At 40.3% G+C, this 15,079-nt stretch overlaps 1 protein-coding gene across 7 annotated transcripts in view; it reads left to right on the plus strand.

Annotated features, from left to right (window-relative positions):
* ARID1B (AT-rich interaction domain 1B) overlaps positions 1 to 15,079 on the plus strand; it is a 322,498-nt gene that overhangs the window by 299,158 nt on the left and 8,261 nt on the right. For 4 of the 7 annotated variants that reach the window (XM_084515780.1, XM_084515777.1, XM_084515775.1 and 1 more), the window contains 5 exons: positions 7,099 to 7,237; positions 8,484 to 8,656; positions 10,222 to 10,372; positions 11,375 to 11,491; positions 13,080 to 13,176. In XM_084515780.1, the coding sequence (XP_084371906.1) occupies positions 7,099 to 7,237; positions 8,484 to 8,656; positions 10,222 to 10,372; positions 11,375 to 11,491; positions 13,080 to 13,176 (677 nt within the window). The remainder of the gene's footprint in view (positions 1 to 7,098; positions 7,238 to 8,483; positions 8,657 to 10,221; positions 10,373 to 11,374; positions 11,492 to 13,079; positions 13,177 to 15,079) is intronic. The other 3 variants (XM_084515778.1, XM_084515781.1, XM_084515779.1) reach the window with 1 other exon arrangement.

A 15,079-nucleotide genomic window follows, 5' to 3' on the forward strand; every position in this document is an offset into this window, starting at 1 on the left:
GGTGTTGTAAGTATTAGTCTATTAAGTTGACTTCTGAAAAATTTTCCTGTGATTTGCTGGTTATTAGACTTTTCTGAGCAACAAAATAATTTTGCTAATACCAGCTTTCACATTTACTGCTAGGTAGACCGCCTTCTGTTATTGCCAAGAGAACATAATTCTGGAATGTTGATAGCAGTTCCGTATGTTAGAAGGCAATATTGGAAAAGTATTTAATGACTTAATTTCTGTTATTTCGGTTCACTGGCTGAAAATGGGAGGTGGAGAGTGGGGGACCCAGCAAGCTCTTGAGGTATTTTGCTGGCTGTATCTCCCCAGTTGGAAAACTCCTACCATGGATACCACAAAATTTGCAAAAGCCTTTATCATCATATAACACAGTTCTGGCCTTTACAAGATCATTTCATATGATAACGCTTTGTCACTACAGAAGAAGATAAGGAAATAAAGCTTAAATCTTTTTCAGCATGATGTATTTGGTTTAAGGATTTGGGGCAATGTTTAGTGTTAAACACTCCTAGATACATCTCCTTGTGTAATACTTTAAATAGTTCCACTTCCTCATTAATACCTACAGTTATCAGGTACCTCAGTGTTGATAATTTAATATAGAAGATAACTAGATGACTTTGCAAGGTAATTTCAGAATGTGAAGAAAAACACGTAGTACAAGAGGTAAAGCCTATAGTCCAAATGTTTATCAGTCTGAAATGAGCATAGCAAGTCCAGAGTGTGCCCCACTGCAAAAATTATAAGATGTTGCATTTGCCTCTCATTCCCAAGAAGGCTGGTAAGGGGAGTGAAACTGTTTAGACTTGCTAAGGAGTGTCAGGAGGAAATTAATCTCTTTCTAAAACTAAGAAGCAGTACTAAAAATGAAAGGGTATTGTGCTTTGCTCTCTCCTCCCTTGCCCGTCCGCCTCCAACACTGCGCTCAGCAGTTTGTTCGGGGACAAATCCTGTGAATCGGTTGAACTTTGAGATGAAGAATCCTTATTTAAATACGTAGACTGGAAACAAAGGAACAGAAACACCAGACGTACCATTTTTACAGCGTCCTTTTGTGTCACGATGCCACAGATTAAAATGATAAAGTCCGAGTTTAAATTTATCATAACATTCAAGGAAGCTGCCTATGAGGAGAACTGAAACTATTTTTCTAAGATAAAAACACAGCAGGACATAGAGACTGGAAGAGGGGGAAGCAAGCAAAGATCTCAAGGTTTGTTTTGTTGGCTAGAAAAGAACTCGTGTCACTGAATGGACTGCACTTCTGTACGCAGAAAGGCTTTCCCAGTGTGTATCAGCTTTAGTACATGAAATCCCGCTGAGGTATAGATGCTGCAGAGTGCAAGCCTGTTCTTTTTAATAGTCAGCTTTTTTTTTCTCACTCCTTTTTCTTTGGTTTATACCAACATTAACATTTTAACTGCACAAAAGAAGTAGAGTTGTGGATGTACTTTAGATAATCTGTTACTCTTTGGCATTCAGAGGGAGCAGGAGCCCGGTACAACATGGAACAGCAGCCTCGTAAGGTCCTCCTTTTAACCATTAGCCTCTGTTGTGCAGTTAGCTCAGTGCAGGCAGAACCACTTTGAAGCAGACACCATTTGCATAGAAGTAGTTGGCAGCATTAGTGCTTGGGTAATTTGATAAAAAAGCAGGGGGATTTGTCTCAGAGAGGGGGTGTTGTACTTTGTCCATGAGAAACAGTGCAAAAACCATAGGAAGCAGAGCCCAGCAGAAGAACCTGGTCGGGAAAAGGTTGTGATGTGCAAGGCAAATCTGGGGGACTGCGATGCAGCAGTGTGGGTTCGTGTGTTAGTCCATTTGCTTGTATTTGGGAATTCCCATCACTTTTGGTTTTTACATCATTAACTCTAATAAGGTAAATGATATGTAAAGGAGAGAATAGTTTAGTGCTGTGTACAGTGCAATTCAGGGTAGTGTCAGCAATTATATGAAGTTGAAAAAGGGAGTCAGAGTAGCCAGCGTTGGCACTGTAGCCAAGGCAGTAGTGATAGGATTAGCTGCCTATTGTAATAAACGTCCTGGCTCTATAGTACTGTTGGAGCCTCTTCTGTCCTTTCAGAAAACCGCCAGGCAGAGGTGGGGGCCTGAAGGTGTTGCAGTGTGTCTTGCACTGCTCCGAGGCTGTGCAAGCTGGAGACGTGCTTGTGGTAGGCTGAGACCTTGATATCACACTTTGGGTCTGTCGGGGTGAGGTAGTACCACCGTGGTGGACACCACCAGCAGATGCCTAATGCCAGACTAGCTATTAGAGGACCCCTGCTGGCCCTGTGTCCTGGCTGTTGTGTCTGTGCCAAGGTCCATGCCAACTGTTGGGTGTTATTTTGCTGTGAAGGCATTCCTTTGGAGAGAAAGGCACTGTAGGCCTTCGTAAGCATCCTTCTGGGGCTCCAGTACTTTCCAGAAGTGGGTACAAAGACAAAATGCGCTTCCCATCATGAGCATTTGATAGTTTTGACCCAAATGGACAAATCCAGTGGCAAGTCCTGAACTGAAAGATTCCCTGGCAGCGGAGAAGCAGGCCCTGGGGAGAGGGACAGCGGGGGGGACACGGCGCGACACAGCCCTTCAGTGAGTGGCCCCAGAACCAAACCCATCCCTCTTCGGCGGCGGGTGGCCGACCGCCCTGCTGTTATTAGCGGGCAGGTGATGCCACGCAGCGTGCCACCAGGCCAGCCGAGGAATCCCCATGGAAGACGGATGGGCGAGGGGTCAGAGGACGTGGGGGCAGGCAGAGGTGCCCCCACGCCCCGCCGGGGGGGCCCAGCCGCAGCCAGCGGCCCCCAGCCCGGCCAAACTGGGGCACGGGGCTCGTGCTGTGTGAATTATCTTCCCAGCGTGGCGGCTGGCTGCTCGCTCTGAAGTATGCGAATGTGCTTAACCTTCAGTAACCTTCCCATTGTTTACTTTAGAGTATACATTTGTAGCTTCTGGCAAAAGGTAGGGATATCCTAGAGAGCGCGTCAGGCCTCCTATTAATGGCGTTTCAAGAGGTTGAATTCTTTTTTTTTTTTTTCCTGGAGGGAAAAAATTGCTGGCAAGAGAAATCTTTTTTATATATTTATTTTTTTAACTGCGTCTTTCTGGTAAATCAAGGGTCTTTCCTTAAAGCAGCCTGTGCTGCCATTCGGGCTTTGCAAGGAAAAAGCTGTGGCAGTCCTGCAATTCCGTGCTGCCGCTGAGTGAACTGCGGGAAGAGTTTGTAGGACTTTACTTCTCACTAACAGAAATGCTCCTTTTATTTCCTTTTGGATGGATTTTAAATTCCTAAAAGCATACTCTTACAGATCTGCTATGACACTTGAGAGAGAAGCATCACTTAGACATGGACGTGAGATGAAGAATTCATTAGCTATGTATACATAGGTTTTTTTCCTGGACGTCCACAAGTCAGCTGCAGTCATGTACACAGAGATTACCTATTCTAAAAGAACATTAGTGTTTGTCTTCCTTATTCATTCTTTGCTTAGTACTGAAGCTTAGAAAGCACTTTAAAAGATAGGGCTTCTGTTTCAGGATGTCCACGATCAAAACGAAACGGCTAGCATAATAAAATACCTGCAAGAATAAGGACTTCAGAGAACAGATTAACAAATGTAAAATCTAAGGTAAAACATGAAGAAAGGAATATGTCGCTTTCTTACAAAGAAGAGGGTTGTTTCCATATCCTTGAAAACTAGAAAACATTGCTAATAGCAATGTGTGTGAAATGTATTAGTATGTGTGAGGGAACATAAGTAATCTGCATTTAGTGTGTGCACATACTATATCCAAAAACTGGTCAAAGCATATCTTTTTGTTGCAAAGCCTAGTGCTCAAAAGTTAAGAAATGCCAAAAGTGAGATATAGTCTTTGTAACCTTAATTATGTTTCCTTGTGCATCTACAGTTCAATACACTCTTAATCATGCGGTCACACTGATATTTTTTCTGTGAAATGTCTGTGTCATTCAGTGCACAAAATAAACAAATGTTCAACAAATGAGAAGTTATTCAGTATTTTGTGTTACCCTCACCTTTCAATAACTGTACCACAGTTTTCAGACAGCCTCAAACAGAGAATTATAACTTTACTCCTTGTTTGTTTGTTTTTTTTTCTTTTGGTCCTCATTTTAATTGTATTTGAGGGCTTTAAAAGCATCGATCAACCTTTGCAATATCCGTCTGAGAGGAAAAGGAGTATGATTCCTGTTCTACAGATGAAGAGCTGAGCCACCAAAAAAATTTACATCATGAATATCAGCTCATTCTGGGTGCCAGTTTTCTAAGTTTTGCCATGTATCACCCTTTACATGATCTCACCTGTTGCTTTATTGTGTTCTGCCTAGCCACAAATCAACATCTCTAAAGAGACTCTCTGAGGAAAGGACCACACATCTAAGAACCTCTTGTGAAAAAAAAATAATTTCACTCATATGCCCAGTATTGCACATGAAATTTCTACAGGAGCAAGCAAAAAAAATAGCTTGAGGGGAAGATCCATCTGGATAACTTCCTTGTGATTGTCTGAAGCATGGTAAATGTTTAAGAAACTGAAAATCACATCCTACAAGAAAGAGTTACATTACTTAAAGAATGTAGGTCATACCCACTCCTGGGCTCGTCTTGTTAGCTGATGACCTGATCCAGAGGTTGAAACCATTGCAGGCCCTAGTCTGGGGTAAGTGTGCCTTACCCAGCAGGGACCTAGGGCAAAGCACGTTCACAAAGCAATACCAGAAACTTGGCACTTCTTGTAATAGTATTTACCTTCCATTTTTCAGATATTTATAAACAGTTGTTGAGCAGGGGGTCAGGGTCAGGGCCAATAACTATAACTACCACCCAGCAGACAGAAATTTAACTTGCAGGTTCTCTGTTGGACATCCTTCTGTTTTTAAATCTTTCCTTGAAGAGGTTTCTAAAAACCACATTATTCCTAATAAAGATACAATGTATTCTAGCAGCCCATAAATAATGAAAGAATATTTTGCTTGTTTTATTTCGGTTTACTTTAGATATGAATTCGGTTTTTGCTCAGGTAGAATAAGGAAGAACTTAATTGCTGCATAAGAGCCACTCATAAGAGAAATGTGCAGGGTGAAGCAATATCATGTTTTACAGTACGTGTATGGATAAACTAAGATATTTGCTTACATAGCTCTAATATGACAAGATGGTGTGTGACAACTCAGAAATGCCTTCGAGCTTTTTAGAAGTAATCTAGAACTATGTTTAAAGCAGAATAGGCCTTGAAATACAAAAGGACAAGAGAATGGTCCTGTGTTGCTCAGGGGGTCATATATACAAAGGGTTCATTTTATGTGAACATGAAGATCTGCTTTATTATTTCATGGATTTGTTTCATTATAGCACTAAAGCCTTCAGTCAACTGTAGCCTGAATTGTCGCAAATGTTGTTGTTACTGTACTAATGCAATCAGAGAGCTTTTCTTGAACTTTTTTTGAACGTCATTTCTATGTGAGCGCAATCCAAACATGCCTTAGAAAGTTGAGGACAGGAACAACATGGTCTACAAAATGTGCATTTTACATATGCACTTGCTACTGAGACTGATTTCCAGATAGTGGAACATGTGTTACAGATATAAATGAAACACATAAAAAGGGTGTTCTTCAGTTAAAAACAAGCTCTGCCTGTCAAGATGATGAGTGTTCTAGGAGTCTGAGTCAATTATAAACTACTCTCTCTTTCACATGCAGAAGAAAAGCCCATACTGCTTCTTGCAATTTTTCCTCTAACAGTAATTTATAAAGTTTTGTTAATTGGCTGTTGAACGTAGATAGTCAGGCACTATAAAATGCTTACGTGACAGTTCATAAGAAAAGAAAAAAGAAAAGAAAAAAAAAGACCTCTCAAGTCAAAGCCATGTCTTTCTAAGTCTATTAGGTCTGTGATTTTTTCTGTTTGAAAATTGCATCCATAGACTTGACCCTACAACTTCTCGGGACGAATTCCTGCTACGAGCACCAAACAAGCAGACAAGGCCAGTCTGATCCAAGGTTTAGACACTGTTAATGATACCCTTCTACTGCCTTCTAAATCAGAAAAATACCACATCAAATATTTGGAGTGGGGGGGATAATCCGCTCAGTATTCATACAAAAAGAGTAATTTCAAGTGTGTACTTTAAAAGACTGGTCTGAACGTGTTTTACCATTAGCTTATGTGATGTATTCATTTAATGCTCTTTTTGCTGTTGGAATAGAACAGTCCATGATTTCTCCACTCGTTGTCACATCAGGATTATAGGTATTCACCATGGTTGAGGAGGACAGTAGTGCAGGTACACTACTACTCTCTGAGACCTCAACCTAAAAGTTTTCGCAGGTGAAATAGGTGGCTTTGCAGAACTGACCTGGTCTTGTTACACATGCTCTGAGGTGCCCCTAGCTACATTTTGTTAAGTTGTATTTTGCTACTTTTACAATTTTAATAGGAATGTGTGCCACAGCTCCTGTTCGTATTCTACTTCCAGTGGTTGCTTTCTGCTTATCCCAGATTGTCTTTTGCATTTCTGGAACACAATCTTTTGCCATGCTGTCTCAAAACTGACACAGAGTTGCAGCATGCCACCAACCATTTGCCATGTTTCACCTCAGAAATGTCTGCCTTCTAGTAGTAAATGAAATTATGTTCTTATATTAATACAGCAGTTTAAATTTGTAGGAGAAGCTTCTGGCTGAAATTTGCCTTATGAATGTCTGTGTTGTGGTAGTGATTATATAAAGAAGCTGTGCCAAAGAACAACCTTTCATTTACTCTGTTGTAAACTATAGACAATTAAGTCTGTATCTCTGACCTCTGTTTTAAATGATCCTTCATCTAGATGATTTCTATTCATGTTGCTTCAGGCATCAGATTTAATTCATGGTTCTAGGAAAGATGATGGCTATTATTGCACAGCACATCTTGATCTCAGAGGATCTGTGGAAGTTATAAAGTATTGAGATGCATGGTATAAGCAGGCTCATGGGGGAAAGAACCAGTTTCTCTCACTGATGATTATTATTTCCACAGTAATTTGGCTTCTACCTTTTAATATTTCCTTTTTTCTTTCATCTCCCAGCTAATTCTGGTTCCTTACAAGGTCCACAGACTCCACAGTCTACTGGTAGTAATTCCATGACAGAAGTGCCAGGCGATTTGAAGCCCCCAACACCAGCATCAACACCTCATGGACAGATGACACCTATGCAGGGTGGCAGGTATGAGAAGAGCTTTGCTTCATTTTCTCTTACGCTGTAGTTCTACAACAGCTTAAGCCTTTTCCCATCTGCTCAGGAACTCATTTGATTCTGTGTTGAACCAGTCCAGCCTTAGAAGTGGCAGAAAATCATCTCTCTTTGGAGAGGAGATTGGGAAAGGGAGGAAGGAGTAGGAGCTGCATTAGCTTTCTAAACATCAGAGAAAAATCAAGCAAGCACCAGTGCAAAGGAGAGAATGTGAATATGTTAAGAGTGGGGAGGAATGTGGAACCCAGCAGCACCAGCTCAGAACTACAGCCTTGCTTCTTGGGTATACAGGTCCAATTTTCAAATAAGTATTACAATAACAGTGAGGTAGCAGAGTATTCAGCTGGATGGACAGAGAGATCCCTTTCAGTTGTCTATCCTATAAGCCGTTCAGGCCAGCTTGATCTGAAGTCTTCTCTCCATTCATAAAGAATCCTTAGCCCACGGACGTCCAGCAAAAAAAAGTTCTCGTTGACTTCAGCAGGAACCTGAGCTTTGAACTATTTACAGAATCATTCAGAACTTAACATACATAGATTCTTTTTTCTTCATCTCCAATAGCTCGGAAAGGATAACCAGAAATTTCTTAATCATCTGTAATTCAGGCTGAGTTTTCTTCCACTGTGAAAAACATTTTCTTTTGCATTAAGAATAAATCTGCTAGTTAATAGTGAAAATCCATTTTCCAAGCCAAATTTGTAAGGGCTTCAGAATAAAGCTGGCTGCAGCCATAAAAGTTAGTGCCTCTGCATATAACAGGAAATGGTATTTGGGAGGTAAATCAAATGTAGCTGTTTAGTCTTTAGTAGGAGAGCAAGGGAATGGTAAATTGGTAACCTTACAGTCATTACCTTTCAATTGGTAAATTTGAAACTGATCAACAGTAATACTATTTTTACACAGCATATAATTAACCTGTGCTTGTGAGGACAACAGCTTAGTGAAATTTCAGAAAAGTTTAGACTTCTACATGACTAATAGGAACATGCGCAGTTGAATTAGATGAAAAACACTGGTCTTTAATGTAAGTAGTCAGATAAGCGTGGGGAAAAAAATGGGTAGATTTTTTAATGATGGTGAAAGTTGTTTGCATCTTCCTCAGGTATGTGCTGCACTGCTGAAGACAGCATCATGGACTAGGCATATTATAGTCCAGTCTGTTTTCACAGTTCTTACAAATCTATGGTGATGTTAATGCCTCTTTTTTCTCCTCTTCTAGAAACAGCGCAGTTAGTGTGCACGATCCCTTTTCTGATGTAAGTGATTCAGCATTCCCGAAGCGAAACTCCATGACGCCAAATGCACCATACCAGCAGGGAATAAACATGCCAGATATGATGGGAAGGATGCCATATGAGCCGAATAAAGATCCTTTCGGTGGAATGAGAAAAGGTATTTTCTTTGTGGGAGTTTAAGTGTTCTTACATCGATTTAATCAGGGTATTCTAGTCATCAGAATGAGCTGCACACTTTGCTGATTCTAACACTGGCAAAATGGCATGCTTATAGCAAAAAGAGAGATGCAGTGCAATTGTGTTTCATTCTGCTCTGATCATATTTCCCCCTCTCAGAGTCATATTGTGTATTTTAGAGGAACTTAACTGTTTCCTGAAACTGTTTCTAGGAACACATTTCAGGAACGATGGCATAAATTCCTAGGGTAAGATTTTATGCAGTGCAGTATGCTTCTTGAAGGTGGTTAGCTACTCTGCAAATCAGATCCTGGACTTCATTGTTAGAATATGAAACTCAGAAGCAACAGGCCTGGTTGTAGTAGGGCTGAACTGGAAATTCACTGTGTGGAACTGAGCAAGTCTCCTTATGTTGTCTGTCTGTTTACATATTTTTCAGAATAGGAAAGCTAGTTTTTTTCTCCCTTAGACAACCCTTGAAAAAAAGTGATAAACATGCTCAAAGGTTGTTCATTTTTTAGAAAGCAAAAATTAAAATTAATGTCAAACCTGACTCTTATCCTTTTGGGCACTTAACCTACAGGTGTATTTGTGGATTCTATAAAATGTGCTTAAAATGAATCAGTCTTGCATACCTTGTATATAGGAAAGTGGGAGGAAAGAACACAAGTAGGGCTCACAATGGCTTCAAAGAGAAAAGTAGATGGAGGAGATGAAATTAAGAAGTGGAATCACAAAGAGAGCAAAGGAGAGACATAGGAAGAAGAGGCCCATAAATCAAGGGAAGAATTTTACGGAATGGAATGGAATGGAATGGAATGGAATGGAATGGAATGGAATGGAATGGAAGGGTTGAAAGGGACATACAAGGATTGAGCCCAACTGCCTGATATGTGATGAGTCGAGGAGATATGTTAAAAGAGATAGTTAGCCTGATGTGATTTTTCAAACCTTTCCTTTAAATCCTTTCTCCTAGACTGTGGAGACTAGCACAAGATGGTTAGAGTAAGGGGAAGGTCCTCTCTGTCTTAGATTCATTTTAGTTGTTATATCCATCTGAGATTAAGTGGGCTTATTCCTTCAGTAAGCAAGTTCTGATATATGTAGGTATATAAGTGCTTTATGAGAAAAAGCAGAACCTAATCCCTACAGCTTTATAATTCAAACTATGAGACTTGCTTTCATCTGTTTGTAGGGTTCATGTTTGCGGTCATATTTAGCATTGTTTGGGGTGAAAAGAGTAAGAGCAAGTTCATCTTCAGCTATAAAGACCACAGGGAAGAAGCTGCCTTGGTGCCTGTTGAGTTCAGCTCGATATGATGAGATTACTTTCTTTGTTTGCAGCTCCTATATAATATTATAACCATCATCTTGGTAGTGGTGCTGCTTCATGTGTTTTCATCAGGCCCTGGAGAGCTTGTCAGACACCAGCTAATTCTCCTTGGCAGTGTTAGGGATCTGAACATTATTTTAAAATATATCATTTAATAAAAAGATATCTTCAAACACCCAGAATAATATATTTAATTTCCTTTACTGTTTCAGTGCCTGGAAGCAATGAGCCTTTCATGACCCCTGGACAAATGCCCAACAGTGGAATACAGGATATGTATAACCAGAGTCCATCTGGAGCGATGTCCAACATGAGCATGAGCCAGCGACAGCAGTTCTCTTATGGAAGTGGCTATGACAGGAGGTGAGTTAATCTTTAGGAGAAAGGAAAGCCCATTAATGAAAACAATCATCTCCCCTTCTCATTTTCCCATCTCACCTTGCAGAGAACATATCGGCCTGTATTTCCTACAGCATCTTGCTAAATCACTGGGAGTTAAACCATTGGTAGTGACAGTGTCTAGCTGTTCACAGGAACTAATAAAGAGGAATTGTTACACTTCAGAAGTCACTCAAGCTGCAGCAGATCAGCAAATGGTGTGTTTGGCAGCTGCCTTCAGCTGGCGGCTGGGCTGGGCTGTGATGATGTAAAGTAGCACTTGAGCTAGTCTTCTTGCCATGTTTTCACCTAAACAGTTGTTGGTGGGCTTTTTTTGAAAAACAAAACAAACAGCCTAACTGTGTTTGGTTTGTGGTCTGTTAGTGGATTGTCTTTGGAAATTCTGGAGTCTGTTGTCTGAGCTGTAGAGGCACTAGTCTTTCAGCGTGTCCATCAGGACCCTAGTAAGTTTGCCTTTCAGTGAAGTAAGCAAGAATAAATTTGGTTCTCTTTTGTTTATGCTGGGAAAGCCTTTGGAAAAAATAATAATAAAGAAAAAAACAGTGAAATCACTGATGAATGAGCATTGTTACATAGCAAGCAGAGAGGTTTGAGACTGTTTGTATTTTATCAAGCATTCCAGTAGGTTTTGCAGCTCTGGCTATATTCCCACTTTTATTCTCATTGGATTGTGTACTTTAGCTTCCTTTTTTGTTTCCTGGTGGTAGCCAAAGTGATGCAGTGTTGGACTTTTAAGTGTAACAGCGGAGTAGAGTTTTCACCCATAGTTTGATGTAGTGGGTGTGTAGGCAAACACAACTGTCATGTTCAACAGGTCATATTGCTGGGGAGTCAGTGAGATTAAAGTTTCCAGCGGAAGGTGATAAGTCAAGCAAATGTTTTCTTTAAGGGGTGTGTTTTGTTTTCTTGGCAATTTTGGAGAATAAGTGCTTTTTACAGAATGAGGTTTCCTTTGTCATTTTTTAGGTCGGATCATGGGCTGGGTCCTGAAGGCAGTATGGGACCACCTGGTCAAAGCAACATGGTGCCTTCAAACAGTGACCCAAGCATGTACTCTCCTAATCGTTACCCTGGCCAGCAAAGGTGAACACTGATTTCTCTGTTTGTAATATCTGCAATAACCAGCTAATGAGTGCTAGCAGCCTCTGTGGGAGCACATAGAATATGCGGCCTCTTGGTGTTGCTTATGCTTTCTCTATTCTTATTTAGGCTTTTACCTTTGGTTCAGCTTCTTGGGGGTACAGAGGCTTGGGAGAATCAGTTGGCTTTGTGTAGCTATAGCATCATAGACGTTAGAAAAGGAGTATACATACTGTCTTATGTATCTCCCTGCCAACACTGAACTGAACATTTATTATAGCCCCAAGTTCTCCAGTGCAGCATCAAATGACACCAATTCTGAAGCTTCCACAGCTTCATTTGGATTGTGGTTATTCTGTGGCTAACAAAACTAACATTTAGAAAATGTTTCCTTATGTATATAATGTACGTGTACCTTTGCACATTTTTATCGTGTAGCACATAAAATCTTTGACAAGTGTAGACAGTTCCTATCAGGTATATTGTTCTTTTAACTGTCATTAGGTATTTTCTCTCCATCCACATGATAATTTTAGGAAATACTAAGCAGCTATTGCTTTCACTCTGGTCAACGCACAAAAACTGTAAATTTTCTGTGTTTTTGGAAAAGCCATGTCCCATGAGATCTTTTAATGCATCAAGTTCCCCAGTCTTCTTTATTTCCTTTATTTCTCTGACTCTCTGTGATATATTACTTCCATAATTATACTCAAATGGTAGCTATGTTCTTACTGGTAATGTACAGAGTGGAATTACTGACATACTGGTCTGCAATACAGTGTTAATTTTTCAGTCTAAATACTTTCCAAGCACTTCATTTCAGCAAATTAAATTTCATTCAGAGATGCTAAAAATGCTGCAGTTGCACTGCAGTGCCCCTCAGAGGTCATAAGGGGCCACAGGTAAGTTTCCAAGTGCAGCTCAATTCTGCCTCCTGTGTGTATGCTTCATTTATGTAGCTTTAATTAAAAATTAAATGAATTTTAGCAAAATCATAAAAGTACTGTTTTCACTCAGTGATAACATGTTTAAATGTTACATATTGTAATATAATGATATTTATACTAACTTTCTGTCACTGTGGTCCAACTAAATTTAGAATCACAGAATTTCACTTTAAATCAGCAGTTAGGTATTGATTATATACCAAACTTGCATACCTCTAAGTTGATAACATTTTTAATCCAGGAAATAGTCTTCATGGAGATCTACTCTTTAAACACAAGCATCTTGACTCGCAACATCTGAGCTATACATCAAGTACTTGTCCTGCTACAACTGGTTCCCAGCGTCACTGTAGCTACCTGTCTTACCTCTTTGCTGACCATACTCTGTTTCCATTCCTGACAGCTACCCCTAAATCTCTCTGCTGCATCTTCATTGCTTCTCCTTCCTTCTATCTGCTTTACCTCCTTCCTTTGACTGCCAGCTCCAGCAGAGCTTACTGCACTAGGCTCGGGACCATACCACACTGTACCTTCACTGTGTTTCCAAATATCTTCAACGTGCAAGATCATCAGAGCAATTTCCTTTTCCTGGTGGCTTGGAAATTCCATCAGCTCTAAGTGTTGATTTGAATGCTTCATTTTAGGCATGAACCGTACGGGCAGCAGTATCCAGGACAAGGACCTCCCTCAGGACAGCCACCATATGGAGGACATCAACCTGGAATGTATCCACAGCAGCAGGTAGGAAAAGGGGAAACAGTTATATTCATAATATTTGTTTAATAAATGTCACCCCAAAGTTCTGTATACACTCAAAACATTGTTTATAGAATGTATGTCTTTTGGCACAAAGGAGCACTGTAGTTCTGGTCAGAATCACAGCCCATATGGACAAGCAGTGTATATGCAGCTATAGGAGAATATGTTCATAACACTGAAAGAGCATAAATTTTAACAGATGTTCTGTGGCTTTGGATGTGTATCAAGTGAATGTCCCAAGTTAATAACCAGCAGACTGGGAAAGTATAACTCATAGGCTAGTAAAGTGATGCTGCCTCACTTTCAGAAACAAATAGGAAAGCTGCTTGACTGGCAGGTTGAAGGGCCTCAAATTATGTCATGCAGCCAAGTGAACCCAACAGAAAACCGGAACAGAGTAAATCATGCAGTACTCGCAATTATTTTGAATGTTGTGGTCATGTGCATTACCTATCTTTAATATATATCAGATGGTATATTCCCTGTGTGTTCTCTCAAGTAATATGTTACCAATACATGAGAGGTGTTATTAGTGTTAAAAATAACTTAAACGTTTTGTACATTTCAGTCTCTCAGTGTAAAGTCTTCGAAAATGCAAATGATACACAAATTTAAGGTTTTTGTAAGATGCATCATTACTACCTTGTGGGTGAAATCCCTTCTTGTAAGTCAATAGCAAAACTACACTGACTTCAACAAGGTCAGAGTTTCATCTTGCATGTTACGAGTTCCAGTTATACAGTAATCAAAATTAGCTTCCAAAGTAGAAAGCATTTCCGTATAATACAATGTCAGAATGTAAACTTGTTTTCAGACAGTTCCAAATAGTCCTTTTCAGCTTGGGGTAGAGTTTTACTAGGAAATTTAGGAAAGAGAAAAAAGAGCTTTTAGGTTACATTGTACTAAAAAGGCTTAAAATGTTCAATTTCTTACCTATCTCTTTGGTTCAAACGTCTCTAAAATAGCATCATCAAAAAAGTAATGTGCTGTTCTTTTCAATGAGCATATACTAGCAGCTGAGATGATTTAATGGGGAAATTGCAAAGATGCATAACAGAACAGTTTGAGATATTCCATGCTAACGTATGTAGGTTATATATTAACTACATGTTCATTTAAGCAAGAAGGCAGCTTAAATTTGTGTGTGTGTGTATATATATATTTGGTCCTGTCCCTAGTGCTGTTCATGTGCTTTGTATAATGCCTCTTGAATGCAAAATGCATTCATTCAAGCGTGAATGCAAAAAAGCATTGAAGAATGAAGGGCGAGAATCCTGGCCTTGGCCCCTCCCAGAGGGGGCTCCCACTCCCGGAGGATTCCCCCTTTCCACTTAGCTGGGAATCAGGTTGCCCCTTCCTTACTCTATGTCCTAAGTTTCACTCTGTAGCGTTCAAGAGGAATGTGAAAAATGGCCCTTTCAAAGCCTTATCTGCAGCCTGAAGGCTAGGGAATGACTGGGAAGGAGGTGCTTGGAGCATGAACCCCTGGGGCTAATGAAGCACTTTGAGCCACTTTTTTCAATTCCTGTATGAATGCTTGTAGCCTGAGAGTTATTACACAGCAGGTGACCGGTGTTGGTGTCTTTTTGTCTGTTGCAAGATCTCACAATTCCACTTTCCCAGTGGAGAGAGGCACATTGTGTAGCCTCGGTCAACCCACTGAACCTTTACACAGGAGGGGGAATCAGGTGCACCACTGCCCTCCGCACTGCTTACCTTTAGGCATAAAGCAGGATGTACTTGCCACTGTAGTTGCCACTACATAGACAAGAGCATGGAACAGCTTTTATAAAGGCACGTGCTTCATTCCCAAGTGTCTGCTTTAAGCATTCTGAATCACTCAGGTAAAACAAACACCTTCTTAGATGTGGCAACTACCAAGTCA

The sequence above is a fragment of the Aythya ferina genome (genome assembly GCF_964211825.1).
Source record: "Aythya ferina genome assembly, chromosome: 3".
Lineage (NCBI taxonomy): Eukaryota > Metazoa > Chordata > Aves > Anseriformes > Anatidae > Aythya > Aythya ferina.